The 22,190-nt window shown below is 54.7% G+C and overlaps 1 protein-coding gene across 6 annotated transcripts; it reads left to right on the forward strand.

Moving 5' to 3' along the window:
- Positions 1–281: 281 nt before the first annotated feature.
- RBCK1 (RANBP2-type and C3HC4-type zinc finger containing 1) lies at positions 282–21,081 on the forward strand. 6 transcript variants are annotated; one of them, XM_032858976.1, is made up of 13 exons: positions 282–369; positions 854–943; positions 2,062–2,206; positions 7,438–7,531; positions 7,659–7,857; positions 8,981–9,102; positions 9,260–9,433; positions 10,564–10,724; positions 11,792–11,903; positions 14,288–14,467; positions 15,172–15,270; positions 15,546–15,689; positions 16,621–16,701. In XM_032858976.1, exons 2-13 carry the CDS (start codon positions 922–924, stop codon positions 16,699–16,701), a joined length of 1,533 nt encoding a protein of 510 aa, XP_032714867.1. In that variant the 5' UTR covers positions 282–369; positions 854–921. The 6 variants fall into 6 exon arrangements, with proteins under 6 accessions (XP_032714867.1, XP_032714870.1, XP_032714869.1 ...); XM_032858979.1 differs by lacking the exon at positions 2,062–2,206; XM_032858977.1 differs by lacking the exons at positions 282–369; positions 16,621–16,701 and adding an exon at positions 20,713–21,081 and having other exon boundaries at positions 468–943.
- The last annotated feature ends 1,109 nt before the right edge of the window (positions 21,082–22,190 follow it).

Here is a 22,190-nt window from a genome sequence, read left to right on the forward strand (position 1 = left end):
GTGGAAAATGGACAGCTGCGGCCAAAAGGAGAAGCAAGGAGCCAAGTGAGGCTAGGGCTTCCGTTGGTCTTGGGCATACAGAGCCGAGGATGGGGGCGACTCTCAGGTGTGCGGGTGGGTCTACTGAGGCTGAGACCCACCCTAATAACCGCCCAAATCCCCGCCTCCGGCAGGCATGGCCCCACCCCCGTCTGGGCCCTGCCCCTCGGTGCGGGCCCCGCCCCCCCTTCCCAAGGCACTGCGGGCGCGGCAGGGCGGTGAGTAAGGGTTGGGGAGTCGGGGGTCAGCCCAACGGTGTCACTCCGGCCAAGGTCACCGAGGACCCGGACCGCCGTGATCCGGAGTAGGGCGGGGACCGCCGGGGACTGCGTAGGTGGCAGTGGGCCGGGTGGTGTGTGTAGAGGGGGTGTCCGGATGTCCCGACAATCCGCTGCCCCGCTTCCGGGGCCTCCACTTTCACTTTCCCTTCCGCTGTGCTGCTTTTCTCCCCTCCCCTCTGTGTGAGACCGCCCTGCAGGGGAGGCAGTGTTGCTGCAATCCCGGGCGCCGGGCGGCGCTCCCAGCAGCAGAAGGTGGGGGCTCTCCCCGGGGACTAAACAGCGCCCCGCGTTGCGGCGTCACTCTCATCCCCGCGGGCTTGTCCCGTTTCCTCTGTCGCCCATTGTGGGCTTGGCTTGGTGCCGCCTGCCCTTTCACCTCCCACGCGGGGTCCTGCCGGTTCCCATACCCAATCCCCGGTGCTTGGGATGTTACCCGATTGCCGCTGGGGACATCAAGGCACAAAGAGGGCTCGGGCCGCGTTGGAGGTCACCGGCCGGGGCTGAGTTGCTTCTGGTCGTCCGTCCTCTGCCAGGTGACCCAGGGATAGCATTTCTCCGGAGCTGCTGCCCCCGCCCGGGGGGATGGGCGCAACCACGCCAGATGGACGAGAAGACCAAGAAAGGTGGGCACCCCCTGGAGGCGGCTGGGGAACTTCCGTTAAGAGATGGGCCCCGGCAGGACCCGGCCTCCCCTGCCCAAAAGGGTCCGGAAGAAGCAGCTTTAACCGTGTCCTTCCTCTACCCACCGGTCCCTGAGTTTCCTTCCTTGAGGCCTGGTTGCTGCCAGAGGCTTGTCATTCAATTATGGGATGCCCCTGAGGCCACCATGAGCCAGCCCGGCTGCAGTGGGGTAGGGAGCTCCCAGAGGGCACAGAAGACCTCACAGGCTGGTAGGGGAGACAGATCTCAGCTGACCTGAATACCAGGCGCTCTTGCCTCCCCTCTTGCCTGCTCCAACCAGCATCCTAGAACATGTCAGGTCACCACCCTGCTTAATCACCACTGCCCCATCCCTCCTCCCCGGCAACCCGGTGCTCCTCTGTGTTCTTAAAACTGAGGCCAGAGCCCTTGGTTAGCCCACAAGGCCCTTTGGGCTTTATTATCCTCATAATCTTATCCCACTCACCCCCTTGCTTGTTCTGATGGAGCTCCACTGGCTTCTTTCTGTTCTCATCTAACCATTTCTTGCTCAAGGCCTTTGCCCTTATCTTTCTCTTCACCTGGTAGACTCCTTCTCTAACTAGGTCTGGACATATGTAGCTTCTCCTTCTGGTCTCAGCTTCAGCATCACCTCCTCCTAGAGGCCTTCCCTGATCTTACCCTATTTCCTTGCCAGCCTGGATCACAATCTGAATTTTTTTCTGTTGTCTGTTTCCTTACTGGGCTGGGAGGTCCATGAGGAGAGGGACTCTGTTTATCTTACTCAGTGCTGAATCCCAGTTTCTGGGACAGTGGTTGGTACACAGTAGGAGCTCAGTAAATGCTAGTCAGATAAATGAATGGAAGTATGGGGACCTGGGAATATGAAGGAAAAGCAGAACCAAATGAATAGGGAGGTGGAATGGGAGTTTCAGAGACGGCCACTCAGAGAAGGGATTTTTAAGCTGGGTACTGTTGGATATGTAGGAGTTCACCATGAAGACAGAGGAAGCAGCATGTACAAAGGATAACCACCCCCCTCACCCCCAGCTCCTAAAAGATAAACTCTGTGCTAACCTGCTTCCACTGTGCTGGGTTTCAGCGGAGGAGATGGCCCTGAGACTCAGCCGAGCCGTGGCAGGCGGGGATGAAAAGGTGGCAGTGCAGTGTGCCATCTGGCTGGCAGAGCAGCGGGTGCCCCTGAGTGTGCGACTAAAGCCTGAGGTCTCCCCAACACAGGATATCAGGTGAGGAGTGCACGGGTGGCCAAAGATGTAGGGTTTCCTGAACCCCAGCAGACCACAATGTATTTAGTTATGCCCAGTAGCAGGTTCTGGTTCTGGTGTCAGGAGACCTAGGTTCAGACCCAAGCTCTATCACTAATCAACTGTGAGATCTATGGCAAGTCACCTCCCATCTCAGAATTTCAGTGTTTTTTACATTTTTTAAATGAGGCAATAATAGTAAGCTATCTCATAGGGTCATTAGAAGGTGTAGTAGAATTTTAGTCCTCATGTAACAGAAAGAAACCTAGTAACAGTGGCATGAACAAGTTTGAGGGCAGGCAGTCGAGATGTGGAGGCTGTGCTTCCCAGGGTCTTCAGAGACTCAAGCTTCTGTCCTTTTATTCTGCCATTCATGGACTCCATTGTGAGGTTTGCTTCATGGTCTAAAGTGGCTGTTCCAGCTCCAGCCATCACATCAGCATTCTTGTCAGCAGGAAGAAGAAAGGTGTAGTGTCTCTCCCGATCAGATGGGAGAGGCCCCCAAATGTGGGGCCGCCCACGCCCAATTGGGTGGCAGCCCCAGGGGCTGAAAGAATTCACCCTAGGCCGCACAAAGGACACAGAAGTTTATTGCATACACTGCAAGGGAGGAGTGGCAGGAGAGCAAAGCAGAGACTGGGAAGAGGCAGACTGGGGGGCTGTAATTAAAGGGCAGAGTGAGGAAGTAGGGGACCGGAAAGGATGGAATTTTCCCTTCATTGGTAAGTGTGCCCGGTGTAAGGTAACCCATTGTCAGCTAATGCTATGCGTATGTTGTGGTGGGTCTGTTTTGAGGTGGGCTGCTTAATGAGCCTGTTTGCATTCAGCTGTGGGCCCTTTTGCCTTGATCAAGTTTCCATTGCTCCAGCTTGTTGCCCCAAAGCGGCCTCTACAGAAGGGCAAAAGGATACCCCCTCCCACACTTGAAGCACACAGCTCAGAAAGTTGCCCACTTCTTCCACTAAATTCCTGTGGACCAGAATTTATTCTCGCAGCCACGTTCAGCATGAAGGGAGGCTGTGAAATGTGACCAGGTATCCAACAGAATTCAGGGGTTCTGTTAGCAAGAGAAGCGAGGGAGGATGAATACTGTTAGTCTTTCCCCAGGAGACTTAAACTTGACCTTGTAATGCTTAGCACTCTGCCTTGCACATGTCAGTCACTCAGTGAACAGTGGGGTTTGTCTTTTTTTTCCTGCTGCTTTCTGCTGCTGTATAGTAAGACAATAGTTTCATAGTTTGTGATTTTCAATGTTCCTGGTGGATCCCATTTGATTTTTTTTATGGTTTCATTGAGGTAGGGTTGACATACCATACAATTCAGCAATTTAAAGTGTATAGTTCAAGGCTTTTAGTATATTCAGAGTTGTACAGCCATCACCCTCAATCAGTTATAGAACTTTTTAAAGACTTTATTTATTTATTTGAGAGAGGGAGAGCAGAAGCAGGGGGAGTGGCAGAGGGAGAGGGAGAAACAGGCTCCCCACTGAGCAGAGAGCCCGATGGGGGGCTCCATCCCAGGACCATGGGAACATGACCTGAGCCAAAGGCAGATGCCTAACTGAGCCAGTGCTCACTTATTGAACGTTTTTATCACCCACCTGCAGAACCCCAGTCCATACTTATTAGTAGTCACTCCTCATCTCCCTGCCTTTCTCCAACCCCAGCCTTAGGCGGCCACTGATCTACTTGTTATCTCCAGGGTTGTGCCGAGTCTGGATATTTCATGTAAATGGAATTGTACAATATGTGGCCTTTTGTGTCTGGCTTCTTTCACTTAGCATAATGTTTTCTCAGTTCACCTATGTTGTAGCATGTATCAGAACTTTATTCCTTTTATTTTTATTTGTTATTTTTTTTAAGTAGGCTTCCCTAAGTGTGGAGCTCAGTTGGGGGCTTGAACTCACGACCCTGAGATCAAGAGTCAGATGCCTAACTGACTGAGCCACCCCGGTGCTCCAGAACTTCATTCCTTTTTGTTGCTGAATAATAATCCACTGTACGAATATACCATATTTTCTCTATTTGTTAATCATTTGATGGACATTTGTTTTTTTTCTACTTTTTGGCTAATATGAATAATGTTGCTGTTGTGAACATTTGTGTCTAGCTTTTATATGGACATATTTTTTTCCAGTTTACTGAGATAGCATTGACATGTAACATTGTATTAGTTTAAGGTGATGTGATGTTATGATTTATAATAAGGAGTACATATTTGGTCTTTGTCCTTTCCTGGCACAAAACTCCTTGGAACTTTGTAAGTAATGAGAGTGGTAAAGGTGCCTTTTGTTATGTGAATGAGGTGACTTTTGGAATGTCCCCAGATTACTTAAGAATAGGGGCTGGGTGGCATGCCTGGGTGGCTCCATGGTTTAGCCTCTGCCTTTGGCTCCTGTCATGACTAGGGGGAGGGAGGGCTTGAGCCCCGTGTTGGGCTACCTGCTTAGCAGGGAGCCTGGTTCTCCCTCTCCTACTCCCCCTGCTTGTGTTCCCTCTCTTGCTGTATCTCTGTCAAATAAATAAAGTCTTAAGAAAAAAAAAAAAAAGGAATAGGGTCTGGTCCAGAGAATCCAACCCTGTGATTAAAGGGTTGGAAATTTCAGTCCTATCCCCCTGACGTGGGAGGGGACAGGGGCTGGAGTCCCCAATGACAATGGTTTAATCAATCATGCCTGTATAATGAAATCTTCTTAAAAACTGAAAAGTACAGCATTCAGAGAGCTCCAGGATGGAGGAACACATGGAGATTTGGGGAGAATGGTGCAATCCAAGAGGGCACAGAAGCTCCTCACCCCTTCCCATATACCTTGCCCTATGTGTCTCTTCCATCTGGTGGTTCCTGAATTATATCCTTTTATAAAAAACCAGTGATCAGTGATCTAGTAAGTAAAATGTTTGAATTCTGTGAACTGCTCTAGCAAATTAATTGAACCTGAGGAGTGGGCTGTTGGAACCCCTAAGTCTATAGCCAGTGAGTCAACACAGGTGATAACCGGGCTTGTGATTGGCATGAAGGGGGGAGGGGCAGTTTCCTGGGTCTGAGCCCTCAACCTGTGGACACAGCTGCTGTCTCTGGGTAGATAGGGTGGGAATTGAGTTGCAATGTAGGGCTCCGTGCTGGTGCCCAAGAATTGCTGGGGGCTGTGTAAGGAGCTCCCCTCTTTTTTTTTTTTTTTTTTTTAAGATTTTATTTATTTATTTGACAGAGAGAGATCACAAGTAGACAGAGAGGCAGGCAGAGAGAGAGAGAGAGAGAGAGAGAGAGAGAGAAGCAGGCTCCCTGCCGAGCAGAGAGCCCGATACGGGACTCGATCCCAGGACCCTGAGACCATGACCTGAGCTGAAGGCAGCGGCTTAACCCACTGAGCCAACCAGGCGCCCCAGGAGCTCCCCTCTTCTTATCCAACGTTGGAAGTGGAGTCTAAGAATCATTTTAGATGTTCGCCATAATGATTTGGTACATGCGTGTAGTGGGCAGTGATGACCACAGTAAGTTAACATCACATACTGACATACTTAGAGATTTATCATTTTTTTTTAAAGATTTCATTTGTTTATTTAATAGACAGAGATCACAAGTAGGCAGAGAGGCAGGCAGAGAGAGAGGGGATAAGCAGGCTCCCTGCCAAGCCGAGAGCCCGACTTGGGGCTCAATCCCAGGACCCCAGGACCGCAGGATCACGACCCGAGCCAAAGGCAGAGGCCCAACCCACTGAGCCACCCAGGCGCCCCCAGATTATCATTATTTTTAAGTAAACTGTATACCCAACATGGGACTTCAACTCACCCCCCACCCCCATCAAGAGTCACATGCTCTAGGGGCGCCTGGGTGGCTCAGTCAGTTAAGTGTCTGCCTTCGGCTCAGGTCATGATCCCACGGTCCTGGGATGGAGTCCAACATCAGGCTCCTTGTGCAGCAGGGAGCCTGCTTCTCCCTCCCCTCTGCCTGCTGCTTTCCCTACTTGTGCTCTGTCAAATAAATAAATAAATCTTAAAAAAAAAAGTCACATGCTCAACTGACTGAGCCATTCAGGCGCCCCTATTTTTTCTTGTGATAAGAGCGTTTAGGACTTATTCTCAGCAATATTCAGATATAAACACAGTATTGTTAACTGTAGTCACCATGCCATATATTACCTCTCCATGGTTTATGAACTTGGTATCATTATTATACCTATGAAGGAATTATTAGTAATAATTCCTTAAAATCCCATTTATATTAAAATTTCCCTGATTATCTCATTAACAATTTTTATAGTAGGTTCCCGTCAGGACCCAAAGGAGATCTACATGTAGCATTTCTTAATATCATCTCTTTTATTCCCCCTCTCTTTTTAGGCTATTAATTTAAGAAACCTTCTCTGGGACTTCCAGAATTTTCCCACATTCTGGGCTTCTTAATTGCTGTCTCGGGGTGTCATTTAGGATCTCCAGTTTTTCTTGTGAACTTGTAGTTGGAGCTGAAGGTTAGCTTCATCAGGAGTCACTTTTTACATTTCCAGGCATTTGTCCTCGTTTCCCGATGGCTCCTTGCTGGTTTGTTCTGTTTTATGATTTTTCTGTTTCCTTTGGGATCAGTTCTGGTTTTTTGGTTTTGTTTTAACCTTAGCCCTTCCTTCCATGCTTTTGATCTGACCAGAAATGTTGAAGGGTCCGTGAGAAGTCTGGTGTTTCTGGAATGACCCCGGGTTGGAATCCTGCCTCTCACAGTCACTTAGTGCTTACTGAGTAGAGTCTGTGTGATCTGGCTGTGCCTCAGGTTTTTTACCCTAACATAGCGGTGACAACAGTATCTGCCTCGTGGGTTCGTGGAGAGCATTAAAGGAGCAAAAACATATGAAGTACTTTGAAGTCTTGACATATAGTAAATGACTGTTGGTGGCTTGGCTAAGGAGCAAAGGACAGAACCAGAGAGGAGGCTGCGGAGTAGGGGAGTGGGGCGGGGCCGATTGCAGAGGCGCTCTGTGGGGGCTGTGGTGAGTGTGGATTTGATTCTCAGAGCAGTGCAGATTCATTGCAGGGGCTTAAGCAGTGGGTTCTGATCAAGAAGGAAGCCCAGGGCTGCAGGAATCCAGAAAAGGTCCCTATCCCAGTCTGGGGGGCCGTGGGCCTGTGCACATGTGTCTGTACACGTGTGCGTGTGTGCAAGTGTGCAGACACATACGTGCCAATAGCTGGAGGCCGGGCCTGGACCTGTGACCTTCTCCGCAGGCTGTGGGTGAGCGTGGAGGATGCTCAGATGCACACAGTCACCATCTGGCTTACAGTGCGTCCTGACATGACCGTGGCTTCCCTCAAGGACATGGTGAGTTGGCAGGGGGGGGGAGCCACACTGAAGGGACACATCAGGGCACATGCTTCCCATTTCGCTTCCACCTCCCTTTGCTCTGTTCTTCCCTTTCCACCCTCTCGCTCTCCGTATCCCCTGCCAGGTATTCCTGGACTATGGCTTTCCGCCCGTCCTGCAGCAGTGGGTGATTGGGCAGCGGCTGGCCCGGGACCAGGAGACCCTGCACTCCCATGGGGTGCGGCGGAATGGGGACACTGCCTACCTCTATCTGCTGTCAGCCTGCAACACCTCACTCAACCCTCAGGAGCTGCAGCGGGAGAGGCAATTGCGGATGCTGGAAGGTGAGGCTCGGCCTCTGAGTGGCCGGGGACTCACCTAGATCCAGGGCGAGGGAACAGAGCCCATGGCTTTTGGTCAGGAGCTCTCACGGGGAGGACCTTATCCATAGTGGGGAAGAGAGGACAAAGGGCACCCTGGAGGGAGCCATTTCAGAGCCATTCTGAGAGCAGCAGGCTCTGAGGGACTGAGTTCAGTCCTGGCATTCACCAGCTGTATGACATCGGGCCAGTCCCTTCTTGTCTGTTCCTCAGTTTCTAAATCTGTACACTGGATATGATGATGATGATAACACCGTTTATTCTAAATGTTTTGTTTATTATCTGGAAATATTTCAGACTTACAGAAAAGTTGCAATGTTGTACAAAGAATTGTATAACAAACTTCCAAGTACCTTTCACCTGGATTCCCCAAAAAAGTAACAGTTCACCACAATTGCTTTGTCATTATATAAAATTATTTATGAACATCTAAATAACTTTTTTTCTGAACTGTTTTGAAGTTGCAGACACGATGTCCCTGTCCCCTAAATATTTCCATGTGCATGTTCTTGGAAAAAGGGTCATTTTCTTACATTACCACATACAACTACCAAACTTAGGAAATTAGCAATGATGAAATACTATTATCTAATCCACAGATGTTACCCAGATTTTACCAGCTGTCCCACAAATGTCCTTTTATAGCCAGACACCTGGCAGTGGCGTCATGTCTCTCAGGGCCTTTCAGTCTTTGGTGTCCTATGTTCCTCTGACTTTCCTGGTATTTGAAGAGTCCGGCCAGTTTTGTTTGTTTCCTGTCTCATATCCCCTCATGAATGGATGCAGATCAGTACTTGGCAGGAGCATCTCAGAAATGATTGTGCCTCTAGGTGCAATGACCTTTGGAGCACAGGAAGCCGGTTTTTAAGCCGGGGGCTCGAAGGGGCACTCATAGGTGGAGGAGGGACCCCGACCCTGTGGTAGCGGGACTTTCAGCCAGGTGTAGGCTCACCTGTCGAATCCGGGGGGAGACTTCCCCCAGGGAGAAGGGAGGAGTGTGGGGGAGGGGCTCATGGCGCCTGGCTGGCTCAGAGTGTGCACGAAGTGGGCTGCCTGGAAATGCCACCCCCTAAACCCTCCTCCCTAGATCTGGGCTTCAAAGACCTCACGCTGCAGCCCCGGGGCCCCCTGGAGCCTGCCCCCGCGAAGCCCGGAGTCCCCCAGGAGCCGGGGCGGGGCCAGCCCGATGCCATGCCGGAACCCCCGCCGGTAAGCCGCCCCCGACTCCGTGTGCGGGTGACCTAGCGCCCTGCCCCTGACTCCGCCTCCATGCTCCCGGGCCCCGCCCCCCATTCGACGCCTAGCGTCGGAACCCCGGGCCGCCCTGCGCGGTGCTCAACCCCCCATTCCCCGACTCTGCTCCCAGGTGGGCTGGCAGTGCCCAGGCTGCACCTTCATTAACAAGCCCACGAGGCCCGGCTGCGAGATGTGCTGCCGGGCACGGCCTGAGGCGTATCAGGTCCCCGCCTCCTACCAGCCGGACGAAGAGGAAAGAGCACGCCTGGCCGGCGAGGAGGAGGCGCTGCGCCAGTACCAGCAGGTAGGCGCGGGAAGTCCCGGGACACATGCCGGCAGACTGGGCGGGGAGGCGTAGAACGGGAAGGGAGGCCTCTCCGCAATGCTGCTCCTCCCCCGTTGCTGCCTTGCCGTCTCCTGACCCCACCGCTATTGGAGACTCTGCACTTGACTGCGACTCACTTCTCCTGGAGGTCTTGGGTGCTGAGACCTTGCTCCCTGGCTGTGATCACATGCCCGCCCCCAGCTTTGACTTACACACCCACTGTGCTTACAACTCCCCTGGCTGTGACTCTAGTACCCTAGGTCCAACCATGCTTTTGTCCACCTCCTCCGTATCCGCCTGTGACCTAGCTCTTGCTCCATGCAAACGTCACCTCACCCTGGACCCTACTGTTCCTGACCCCCTCCGTCCCTGTTGTGTCACCCCTGACTTCCTATGAGCCTGGACCCAGCCTTTCACCTCTCTCTGGGAGATTAAGCCCGTCCTCTGTCCTGCCCTTCCCATAGCTCTGCCCGCGATCCTGACACAAGCCCTGATTAACAGATACCACATCCTGAGTGTTCCCCATTCTGATCGGATGCCCCCTAACCCCCACCTGCATTCCCCTTGGATCTGGAGCTATCCTTTTCCCACCCCAGCCATGACCTCATTCGTGGTCTTACCTACAGCCGTGGCCCAGATCCATCCTCTCTCCCGTCTTGCTTTGCTGCCAAGCTTTACCACCACCTCCATACCCCTGACCCACTCTGTGATCTTGGCCGGCTCCAACCCCACCCCGGCTCAGCACTGCCCTACTTCTTGGCAGGGATGTGAGCTCTGTTACCTCGGACTATCTCCTCAAACCTTAACCCTCTTCCTTTCCCTACCGCCATCACTCGCTCACGCGGTTGCAGCCCCAACCTGCCCCAGCCTGGTCCACCTCCTGTCCCTTGGCTTCCTCCCCTCCCCTCCTGGCCCCACTCTGGCCCCACCCTTCCCAGCCATCTAGTCTCCTGCTGGCAACCAGGTCCCACCCCCCACCCAGGGATCCTGCTCTACCCCAGCTTTGCCCCGCCTCCGGGGTATGACCTGGTCCACGGTCCTGCCCCCTTCCCGGTCTGCCCCTCCCCTGAGACCCTGACCCGTCCCGCGGCCCCACCCCGTGTGCCCAGCGGAAGCAGCAGCAGCAGGAGGGGAACTACCTGCAGCACGTCCAGCTGGATCAGAGGAGCCTGGTGCTGAACACCGAGCCCACCGAGTGCCCCGTGTGCTACTTGGTGCTGGCGCCCGGCGATGCCGTGGTGCTGCGTGAGTGTCTGCACGCCTTCTGCAGGTGCGGCCCCCACCCCCACCTCCCGCAGCACAGCGTTTCTCACAGCCGCCAATTCCCGGAGGGCTGAGAATGGGTGGGGCCCGTGCTCTTACATCTCATTGGATGCCCTCAAAAACCTGCGAGGTAGGCGCGGTCTCCGCATTTTGCATAGGAGGAGTTCGAGGTTCAGAAAGGTCTGCGGCTTGCTCAAGGCCGCACAGCTCAGGCGTTCTGGTTCCAGCATCTGCGCCCTTTGCTGCTGCCTGGGCAGGCGCCTCGGGGGGCAGTGGGGCCCTGTCTCCCGCAGCCCAAGCCGAGCCTGCTCTCTGCCTGGCTGGGGGGCAGGCTGCCAGCCCCGGGCTGTAGAGATCGCACCCTTCTTCACCCCCAGCAGGCCTTGGTTGAGTGGCCCCTTGGTGCCAGAGACTGTGCCAGGCCTGGGGATCCACGGGTGAACAAAAAACTGTTCATTCCAGTGGAGAACCTGATGGTAATCAAAAAATGACTGGTATAATTGTAAATTGTTTTGGATGCTAAGTCCTGGTGAATTATGAGAAGAAAACAAACAGAAGAACAAACCCAGGGCCTCTGCTTCAGGAAGGGAGTCAGGGAAGCCCCACAGGAAGTAGCCCTTGAACAGAGACCAGAAGGTCTGGAACAGGGATGTGCCTGGCTCATCTGTGTGGCCAGAGCAGAGGGATGGACAGAGGGGTGTTAGGATGCACCCCCGGGGTTCTTGTGAGCTGTAGTGAGGGATGTGGGTTGTTCTGGGCAGGTCGGGACGGGAGGCTGCTGGGGACAATGCGGCCACTGTTGAGAGTGGATTGTAGGGGCGATGAGGTCTCAGGGATTCCAGTGAAGTTGCATCCGCAGTCCCCCAGGCAAGGGGTGATGGGGGCCTGGGCCAGAGTAGTGGGGGTGGACAGAGGTGGAGGCCTTGCTGGTGGATTTGTGGACGGGATAGGAAGGGAGAGAAGTACTGAAGCAAAGCCTACCTGGGGTCAGGCCTCGCCACGTGAGGGGCATAGTCTGGGTTGATGGGGTTCAGAGGACGCTAACCTCCACCCATCACCCCTCTCCCCCTTTAGGGAGTGTCTGCAGGGCACCATCCGCAACAGCCAGGAGGCGGAGGTCTCCTGCCCCTTCATTGACAACACATACTCGTGTTCGGGCAAGCTGCTGGAGCGGGAGATCCGGGCGGTAAGGCCTGGGGGCTGGGGGGGGGGGGGGGGGGCATGCCTGGAGCTGGCAGGTCTCAGGCTGCACACATATATCCAGAGCCTTCTGGGTGGGATGCTGGGGGCCAAGCAGTGAAGAAGATGGGACTTGGGGGGAAGTAGCTGCTTAAGAAACCGCTGTTGTGAAGGAAAGACAGCACAGGTGTTAAGAGTGGGGAAACCTGGGGCCATTGGTCGTGGTGACCTCAAGTCAGATACTCAACCTGTGCCTTGCTTTTCTCATCTCAGGGTCAAAGTTAGTTTCTTCGAAGGTTGTCTAAGGTTGTGTGTAAAGACTCTAGAGTAGTGCTTAGCACATGGTGAGTGAGCCCTTGTATCAGCTTGCGTCTGCTGCATAACAAGTTATTCCAGACACTGTGTCTTCAACCACTGTTTATTTAGTTCATGCATTTGCAGATTTGTCATTGGGGTTGGATGGGTTTAGCCAGATGATTCTTGTAGCGCCTGATTCTTCTAGCTTCTGCTGGCCCTGGCCAGTCTCGGGTGGGTTTAGCTGGTGGGTCCACTGTCCTGGACTGGTTCATGATGGCCTTACCAGCAGTGGGAGGGGAAGGGCAGCTGGGTGTCTTTCCACTTTGCTCTCTCCACCCGGCAAGCTGGCCCGGCCTACCCACTGGCTGGTGGTCCCCAGGTTCCAAGAGCAGCCAGCAGGGGGCTCCAGTGCAAGAGTGCTTGCCCTCTTCTCTCACTTGTTGCCCTCCCAGTGAGCATGCTTAAGCCCACAGTCCCTGCAAGAGGGAACCACCCAAGGGTGTGGAGTCAGGGAGACACAGTAAATCGGGGCCATCGCTCCAGCAGTCCATTCCAGTGCTGTAGGCATCTGGGTGCACAGTCGCCTTTACTGTTACCAGTGACATTACCAAGTTCTCACTCTCTGGGAGTCTCCATATCCCCACTTGGAAAATTGACTGTTGGGCTTGATTCATGGTTTTTAAACTGCTGGGGAAGGGGCCTTCTCAGAATTGGGCATCTTGGGATTACCAGGCCAGAACATGAGACAGGGTCAGAGGTGGCTGAGGTCCACATGGGAGACCCCTCCAGGTACATCCCCAAGACCTCTGTTCCTTCTGCCTCTCCCTCCTGAGAGCCTCCTTGGCTGCACCTAGTTTTCCTGGAGTCCAAGGGGTCTGCCTCAGCTGAAAAAGGGGAGGCAGAAAGGGTAGAGCTTGGGGAACTTACCCCTACAGCAAGAACAGCCCCTTTTATCTGTTATCTGTGGGGCATCAGGGAAGGGCGGCTCCAGGGGGCTGCTGAGGCCTTCTCACTGCAGCCTGGAAAGCTCCCAGACATGGAGTCAGTCATTCCGTATGTTCTGACACCCATGTGGTTACCCAGAGGTTTGTCCTTGAGGTCCATCCCTGCCAAGGGCATTGTGATGGGACCAGAGTTCCTGCCGAGGGGTGCAGGGCCCATGCTTCCCCAGAGCCCCTGGGGATTAACCCAAGGCAGAGAAGGTCAGGTGTGGCAGAGGGAGAAAGGGGCATGGATCAGCAGAGTAATGCAGTGGGAGTTATCTTTACAAAACACATGCCTAAACCACCTAGAACTGGAACAGAAATCAAAGAGAAAAGTCACCTGCCACCCTGCCATCCCAGGGAGTCCCCGACTGCATTTTCCGGTTTCCCATGTCCCAGACATGACTTTATTCTTTTTTAAATTAAGTTTACTAAGGGAAACTTGGCATGCAATAAAATGCAGGCATTGCATGCAGTTGGGTAAGTTTTGACAAGTGTTTAACTCTTGTAAACACCGCGCAATTGAGATGTAGAAAGTAGGCATGGTTTTTCCTTTGTTGTTACCAGCAGAGATAAAACAGCTTTTGCTCTTTTGTGGTAGAGTGTTTCTAAGGATTATCAGAAATCTTATGGCATCTGTCCTGCTTACACTTCTTCTCATAATAATTCTTGTTTCTCAGTTTGGAACGAATGTTTCAGGGGACATTTGCGTGGTGTCTCTTCTTCTGTGTTGTATGTAACAACATCTTCCCCAGCATTGCCAGTTACTTTCTTGATTATTTTTCCTTTTTTTTTTTTCCCAAATTGTAGAATATGCATAACAAAATTTACCTTTGTTTTTTCATGTATACTCTCTGTAGGTGCACAGCTCTGTGCCATTATGTACTCTAACAGAGTTGTGCAGCCATCGCCATCATCCATCTCTAGAACTTTCAATCCACTTTCTGATTGGAGTTTTTAAACACTGAGGGTGATGCAAAGTAAAGAGCCGGGGCCAGGTTGGACTTCATGGGTTGGGGGCTTTCTGGAGGATATTTGGGAGCAAGGAGGGCCCTCACGGGCTGCTCTGAACCCCAAGTAAACCAGGTTGTGGGTTGTGGCCTTTTGGCAGCTGCTGCCCCCTGAGGATTACCAGCGGTTTCTGGACCTGGGTGTCTCCATCGCGGAAAACCGCAGTGCCTTCAGCTACCACTGCAAGACCCCGGACTGCAAGGGATGGTGCTTCTTTGAGGATGACGTCAACGAGTTTACGTGCCCGGTGTGCTTCCACGTCAACTGCCTGCTCTGTAAGGTGGGGACAGGGACCTGTGCTGTCTATCCCCCGGTCCTGCCAGGAGCTCACTGCAGCTCAGTGCTTGTTCTCCTGGGAAGGGAGCTGGGGCACTACTAGCCTGTCAGGACAGATGCCCACACATCTGTGATGGGGCCTGGCCTGGGCCCTAAACTGAGCTTAGGGTTTGGTCCAAGCCTTGGCCCTCGGTGGAACCTCAGCCTAGACTGACCCCTGACCTTGGCCTTTAACCAGACCCTGTTCCCAGTCACAGACTGACCCCAGCCCTGGCCCCTGATGGAGTCTTGCCAGACCCTGACCTCAGGCTCCTCCCTCCCCTCATCGTCTCAGTTCTTGACCACTGAAAATACTGGTCTCCAGCAAGGAGACAGATCTGAGCCTGGTCACAGCCTAAGCAAGCTCGGTCCCGGAGCATCGGGCCTGCCATCACGCAGATTCCAGCTGGGGCTGCAGCTTTGGGGAGGGGGGCGTAGGGATTTCTCTGGCCTCAGGACTTAGCGTACATGGGTATTATCATCATCCTATGGGACGACCCTGGCCTCCCCTCCCCGACCCCCGTGTCACCTTCCATAGAATGGGTAGCTGGTGTATAAAGCGAGGCCCTGTCCCTGACGTCATCTAGAGGCAGTTAGTGCCCCTCAGGTCTCTCAGCTTCATAACCCCTTAAGGAACCTTGTCACCTCGAGCCCCTCACTCTGCCGCAGGCCATCCACGAGCAGATGAACTGCAAGGAGTACCAGGATGACCTGGCCCTGCGGGCTCAGAACGATGTGGCCGCCCGGCAGACGACAGAGATGCTCAGGGTGAGGCAGGGTTGGGGCTGAGGGCCTGGAGACTGGAGTTCCGGGAGGTCTCGGCGGGTGGGGGGCTTCTCAGCGCTGTCAGCCGGTCCTGGTGTCCTCGCCATCCGGAAGTAGGACCTGGTTAGGACAAGTGGGCGGGGGGTGAGCCGCAGGACGGGCGTCCGCAGAGACGAGGCCTGGGTGGAGTGGTGGAGCAGAGTGAGCCCCTGACTCCTGAGGGCACAGCCGGCTTCCCTGTGTGGGGGGCCAGGGGCTGAACCCCCGTTCCGCCCCAGTCCATGCTGCAGCAGGGCGAGGCCATGCACTGCCCGCAGTGCCGGATCGTGGTGCAGAAGAAGGACGGCTGTGACTGGATGCGGTGCACTGTCTGCCACACGGAAATCTGCTGGGTCACCAAAGGCCCACGCTGGGGCCCCGGGGTGAGTCCTCTGGAGATCAGGGGCTTGGGAGTGCTGTGGGGCGGTGCCCTGGGGGCCCTGCCCGAGAACAGGGCACAGCCCCTGGGCCAGGTCTGACCACTGCCTGTATTCATGCAGCTGGTAAAGTAAGAATGTTCTTTACATTTTTTAAATGTTTGAAAAGTACCAAGAAAAGAAGGCTGTCTTGTGAGCTGTGAAAGTGACATGAAATCCAAGTGTCTGTCCGTACGTAGCATGTTCCAGGAGCACCTCCCATGTGCGGCTGCGTTCATGCCACAGGTGGGGACCGTATGGACCCAGCAACCTGAAGAACCCGGCCCCCACCCCACCAAGGGCGGCGAGGCGGCTTCGGTCTGGGGGTGTAGGGCAGCAGAGGCAGAGTGGCCCCCGGCACCAGCGTGCCCGGGCCTTGTGGTTAGGCTGTTCATCTGGAACCCAGAGATGCCAGCAGGGATGGGGCTGGGGCCTCGCCCGCTCTCCCAAGTCAGCTGGAAACGCGCATGGGGTGCTCCGTGGCAGCCTGTGGGTGAGCGTGGAGGCAGCTGCCTTTATTAGGAGTGTGGTCGTGGAGACGGGCTCAGCATTGTGTACTGCCGGACGCCAGGAGAGATGGAGGCAGAGGGAGCTGCCCTCTTTCCAGGGCCCGGGCGCGAGCCCACCCAGGATAGGCAAGGGTCCATCACATCCTTTGGCTGCTCTGGGTCCAGGGGAGCATAGACTGAGACCACGTACTTAGGGGTGCCATGGGAGCCCAGAAAGGTCTTACTGCCTCCACCAGGTAGCTGAGGCCTAGAGGGCCGTTGGTAGCAGGAGGACCTGCCTGAGCAAAGGCCTGGAATGGGAACGTACAGTGCTTGGGGGTGTGATGGAGCAGCCCGGGGGGAGGGCACTTTCTTAACCGCCATGACCTTCTCTCTTCCCCATCCTCTAGGGCCCAGGAGACACCAGCGGGGGCTGCCGTTGCCGGGTGAACGGGATTCCTTGCCACCCTAGCTGTCAGAACTGCCACTAGCTGAGGATGGCCAGGTCCCCACGCTGGCCCAGCCCCACATCCCCATGCTGCTGTGGGACAGGGCTAGTGCTTTGGCTCTGATTTCTGGCCTGGGAGATGCCTTTGTGCTTGGCTGAGACGGGCCTTGTAGAGACCACAGCCCCTGAGCCGTGTGGATGGCTCATCTGCAAGGGGTATTGCAGGGGCCCTGCCTAAGCTTGTGCTCGGTGTTGTCTGTGGCTCCCTCTGCCCCAGGGCCTCTGCCCTTCCTCTGGGGCTGGCTGGCCAGACCTCTCCACTCTTCTCTGCATCTCTTCCCTCTGCCTGACACAGACTTAAACACAGCCCTGCCGGATGAAGCCTCTGAGAGCCCCATGTGAGCCCACACTCTGCCCTTCCCCCGCCCTCATCTGCTGAACGCGGAGCACCCAGAGCCCACCACTTCCTTGTCAGCTCTCTGGGGCTGACTTTCCTGTCTTTGCTGTCAGAGGTTTGGGGCCTCACAGCTGCTGCTAAGCCCGTTCGGAGACATGGGGAGACCTGGTGCTGTCTGAAGCACGGTCCGTCAGACTTAGCTTCTGGGTCTCCCCCTTTGCTGCCTGTGTGAACTAATTAAAATGGCTTTCCAGAAAGGGATGAGTATGATGTCGTGAGAGGGCGTGAAAGCGTCATGGCCGGTCCCCTGCACATGGGCAGGACAGTGAGTTCTGTGGGCACCGGGGCAGGGTCAGGGAGCCCCTGGCCATGGTGGAGCAGGGTGTGACCTGCACAGGGATCCTTGCTCTGGTCTGGGCACCCTTGTGCCCACTGGAGGGGCTGCATGCTCTTGAGTCAGCAACCCCCTGGACGGGCAATTTGCAGTATGTCCCGGGACGAGGAAGTGGGCTCTGCAGATGGGCCACCGGGCAGAGCGGGACAAGGCAGCGACCAGACGGCAGGCCAGCCTTGCTGCAGACTTGGGGCCCCTGAGTGGATGTCCAGGGTTGGACAGCGATCTTTCAGGAACACATGAAGCTGCTACAGTTGAGGGGCAGGGCGAGGGGGGCCTGGCCAAACTCGTTTAATACCTCAGGCAAGATGGCACAGTGTGGGGGCAGCAGCATTTACCCATCATCACTCCGCTGGTCAGAGATGAAGAAAGCATGGTGATGGGTGTCCATTCTGAAAGTTCTGCTGCCTTCTCTCACCAACCCCTTTTCCCTGTTGAGATCTGGTATTTAATGGCGAACACGTATCTGAGCTTCGATGTGGGTCACCATCACCACAGGCAGAGGGCGTCTCTGCCTCTCAAGGCCTGGCTGGATTCAGGCTCCAGAAGTTGGGTTATGTGGCTTTGGCTGGGGATAGGCGATAGGGCAGGGGTCATTCCAGTCCCTGGATAGGCACTGCCACCCCATCCCTGAAACACAGAACTCAAGAGTTGACCCCAGAGGCATCTGGGTGGCTCAGTTGGTTAAGCAACTGCCTTCGGCTCAGGTCATGATCTCAGAGTCCTGGGATCAAGCCCCGCATCGCATCGGGCTCTCTGCTCAGCGGGGAGCCTGCTTCTTCCTCTCCCTCTGCCTGTCATTCCCCTGCCTGCGTTCTCTCTCTGTCAAATAAATAAAATCTTTAAAAAAAAAAAAAAAAAAAAAGACTTGACACAAGACGCTGGGAACGGAGATGTCTGAGAACATGAGTGCTTTGTGTTCTGCCGGCCTCCCTGTCCTGGGAGGAATAAAGGGTCAGACAGAGCCCCTGCCTGGGAGGAAACAGAACATGCTAAGGGGAGCCTGGCTGCAGGAGAGTGAGATGGGCCCCAGCGGGGGTGGGAGGTGTTCTGTCCCCAGCGCCTCCCCCATCCTGCCGAGGGCTGGCCCTTGGGGGCCCGGGCACAAGATCTAAGCAGAGACCATCCTCTTAATGCAGAGGGGATGAACTGACGAGCCACAGGCTGTAACCAGTCTACCCGGTATTTTAGAAATTTGAATTGGTTGTCAATGATTTTAAATTAAGAGATACTACATTAAAGCCTAGATGCCCAGCGTCTCTTGAAAGAGACGACACCTGTAACCCTGGGTCCTCGTTTCCATAGGTCAGGACTGGACCACAGTCGTGACTGGCTCTCCGGTTCACCCCTGTCCTCACCCCCAGTATGCCCCACGCTGTGGCCTTTCCCGGGGCCATGTACCATTCTTTGTCCAGTAGCATTAAGAGGTACTAATGGGGTCTGTCTTTCCCCACGGCTGTATCAAAAATGAAGACAAGACAGGCCCCGGGGGCTGTGCAGCTCCGCTCACCCGGCCACTGTGCCAGGAAGTCCAAGAGTTTGAGTCTGCTGCAGCCAAGCAGAGGGTCAGGAGTACAAATGGAGGGGTGCAGGGCTCCCAGGTTCTGCCTCCAGCACCAGACATACACGCCAGTGGGTGAAGGAGCCAGGACGGGCGGGCCTCAAGGGCTCTCTATGTTGGATCGGGTGGGGGCACCTCCCTCTCTCAAGGGGTCGGCCCATCTCCAGGAGGCCCAGACTGCTGAAAGCCCCATGCAAACTCACCAGGGCAGGCTGGAAACCAAACCCCACGGGCTTTGGACTGGAGCTACCCACCTGAGCAAGCAGCCAGAGGAACCTGCAGACGTGGAGGATAGCCTCCGTCCTGGGGCAGGAGACGGTGAGTGGAAGCCTGCTGCTCCGATGAGAGCAGCTGCTGCTGGCAAGGGTGGCCGTGGAGGTTGGGCTGCCCAGCCCCTGCCGAAGCTGGCAGGTCTTCCTCTCGTGTCTGGGGCTGACACGAAAGCCCCACACTGCAAAGGCAGGAAGTTGGAGGCAAGCCCACAACCTCACTGGCTCACGGAGGCTGCTGGGCTAATTCCAACCGTCTGTACCTCTGGAGGACCACTAGCGAGTAGAGGGCCTTTGTAAGGACGGGGGGAAAAGGCAGCAGGAGACACAGCAGAAGGGCGAGGGGTAAGGGGATGAGGGGATGCAAGACGGGGAAGAAGAGCAGGCCAGGCTGAGCCTCAGGGCCCGTCACCTCTTGGTGGCATTTGGCAAAAGCCTCTGGCCTGTTCCCTGCAGTCCCCACGTAATCCCTGGATGAGCCTGGCGGGGCCCCCTGGCGTGGGGCTGACTAGCGGCATTTATGGACCAGTAAACGTTCACTGAAATGGAAGTAAAGCCCTCGCACGTGCTCACACACCTCTGCTCATGAAGCTGCCGGTGTGGGAGGGGCTGATCCCCACCTCACGAGGCCAGGAAGTGACACACCAGCCCTTCCGCCACCCCAGCTGTGGTCAGGAGTGTCAGGTCAAGGGACAGCACGGGGGCTGGCCTGTGGTGGTGGGACATGGCCCAAGAGCTGCGTGATGCCTGTCCAGCTTGGGCGCGCTCCCATCTCTGCTCTGGGCCAGGGAAGCACCAATAAACGTCCTGGACAACACGGGTTCATGCCTCCGAGATGGCCCCAGGCTTAAGGTGGACGCCACTTGGTACTGCCCTGGGCTCCCGCTGTCCAACGGCTGGCAGTGTTAAGAGGTGTTGGTAGAGTTTGGCTAGAACAGCTCTCAACACCTCCTCTGAGGAGGCAATTACATGTGGAGATAAAGTTGCTTTCACATCAGACTTGGATTACCTTCCCAAACCAAACGTCCGCCTTTAGAGCCTAAGGCATCTCCAGAAATATGTGGAAAACAGGCAAGATCCCCCCAGACAAATGTCCCAGGTCACCTGTGCTGCTTAACTGGGACCAGTGCCCCCGGGCAGCACCTGGAGTGTGTAGGTCATACCTCTTGCAGGTGAAACAGAAACAGGACTGCAGGTGTTCCCCAAGCTCTCCAGGTAAGTCAAGGCCAACTGAAGTCCCTAGACTCCAGCGCAGTCCCAGGCCAGGGGTGGGAGGTGGGGGAGCACAAGGACGGAAATGTCAGGAGATTGATTAGTAACCACATATGGCTGTTTATTTTATACAGGGCTCTGTACAAAATATTTACAGATATTCTTTACAGAATAGTAAACCACCTGAAGATAAAAGGATAATGCTTTCTTCTCATTGGCAGGGAGAATCCTGATGTCAGCAAAGCTACCAAACAAATGAACCCCCTCCTTAGGCTACAACAGAAGCCTGTGCCACTTGCTTTCTGGGATCCGAAGGCTGTGGCCCCGGGAGCCTGATCTCACGCCCCTTCTTCCCTCTTCCCCAACAACCCCTTTACTCTTTACAGACAGGCCCCAGGGCTGGGCAGGAGGCGCGATGCTGCTGTCCATCTGTAAAGGTGATAAGGGGACAAACCTGCTGGGGAAGAAGACTGGGACTCCCTGCTGCATCACCACCTCTGGGTCCTGGAACAACTTCCTCTGTCTTCATGATTCCACCACTGTCTAGAAGAATCCATCCACATTACACTTACCCCAAGTGGGACTCCCGCTACAGAAAATGACCCCTCACTTTAACCTTTGGTATTAAAGTGCTTAGCGTCACTCACGTGACGTGGCGGAGACACCTGCGCTCACAGCTCTGGGCTGCCGGCTGCCCAGCGTACTAAACACCCTCCACTCTGCAGTCTGGAGCTGCTAAGGGAGAGGACTTCTGGCACATTCACTTTAAGAAAACACCTGCCAAGAGAACAGTGCCCAAGAGACAGGAAAATGAAAGTACATGGCTGCTTCATACTCCACACCTCAATTCTTTAAAGCAGCGAAAGGCACTTTTTTTCAAGCCAGCGCTCGTCGCACACAAACTTGGTTTCGCTTACAGGAAAAGCTGGCCAGGACTGAATGATCCATCTTGTCCCCTAAGGCCTGGAGACTCCTCCAGAAGCTTGGGGCAGGGGCTGGCTGGTCTCGGCCTCTCCTGCGCTCTTCAGGATGCAGCGTGTCCCTTCTGGTGGCTGACAAGTCTCCAGTGACATTTCCAACCAGGAAGGAGAGACCAGCAGTTGAGGAGATAAAGTGAATCCCCCCAACGAAGCCAAGGCAGGAGTGAGTGGGAGCCTACTTGGGAGGAGAACAGTGGTCTGAGGAGAAGAGGAAGGAGAGCAGGCCTGGGGGCGCTCTGGAATTGTGGGGCTTGTGACACACAGAAGCTCTAGCTCGAGTGAGATGTTCAACAGTTGAGCAGAAAGGAAACTTCAGGGCCTTAGAAGCTCATCTTGCTGATGAGGACTATTCTTCCCGTGAAGGAACTATCATTTTTAGAGTGAGGGTACCTTACGTGTTGGGCATATGTAATTCTAAAAATAGTAATAAAAGTGTCCTTTAAGAGCAACACCATGTGGCTTGTGGGAGAGAAAAGGGAGGAAAAAGAAGGCAGGCAATGTGGCCTACAACCTCACATTCCTTCCTGTTTGACTGGGAATGCCCAAGCGATTTCTAGGCTGAAAATAGGTCGGATTTACCTAGTAACCTAGTTCACATCTGTCTGATTTCTGACCAGCTAATGGAGCTGCTCTCGAGAGGGGCCGACCTTACTCCCAGCTAGCAGCCTCTGTCCCTCGCCTCCAGTCCAGCTCCTGCCCCCTCAGCCCAGCGGCAGACA

The sequence above is a fragment of the Lontra canadensis genome, unplaced genomic scaffold, assembly GCF_010015895.1.
Source record: "Lontra canadensis isolate GAN:19392208 unplaced genomic scaffold, GSC_riverotter_1.0 scaffold16, whole genome shotgun sequence".
In the NCBI taxonomy this organism is placed as follows: Eukaryota; Metazoa; Chordata; class Mammalia; order Carnivora; family Mustelidae; genus Lontra; species Lontra canadensis.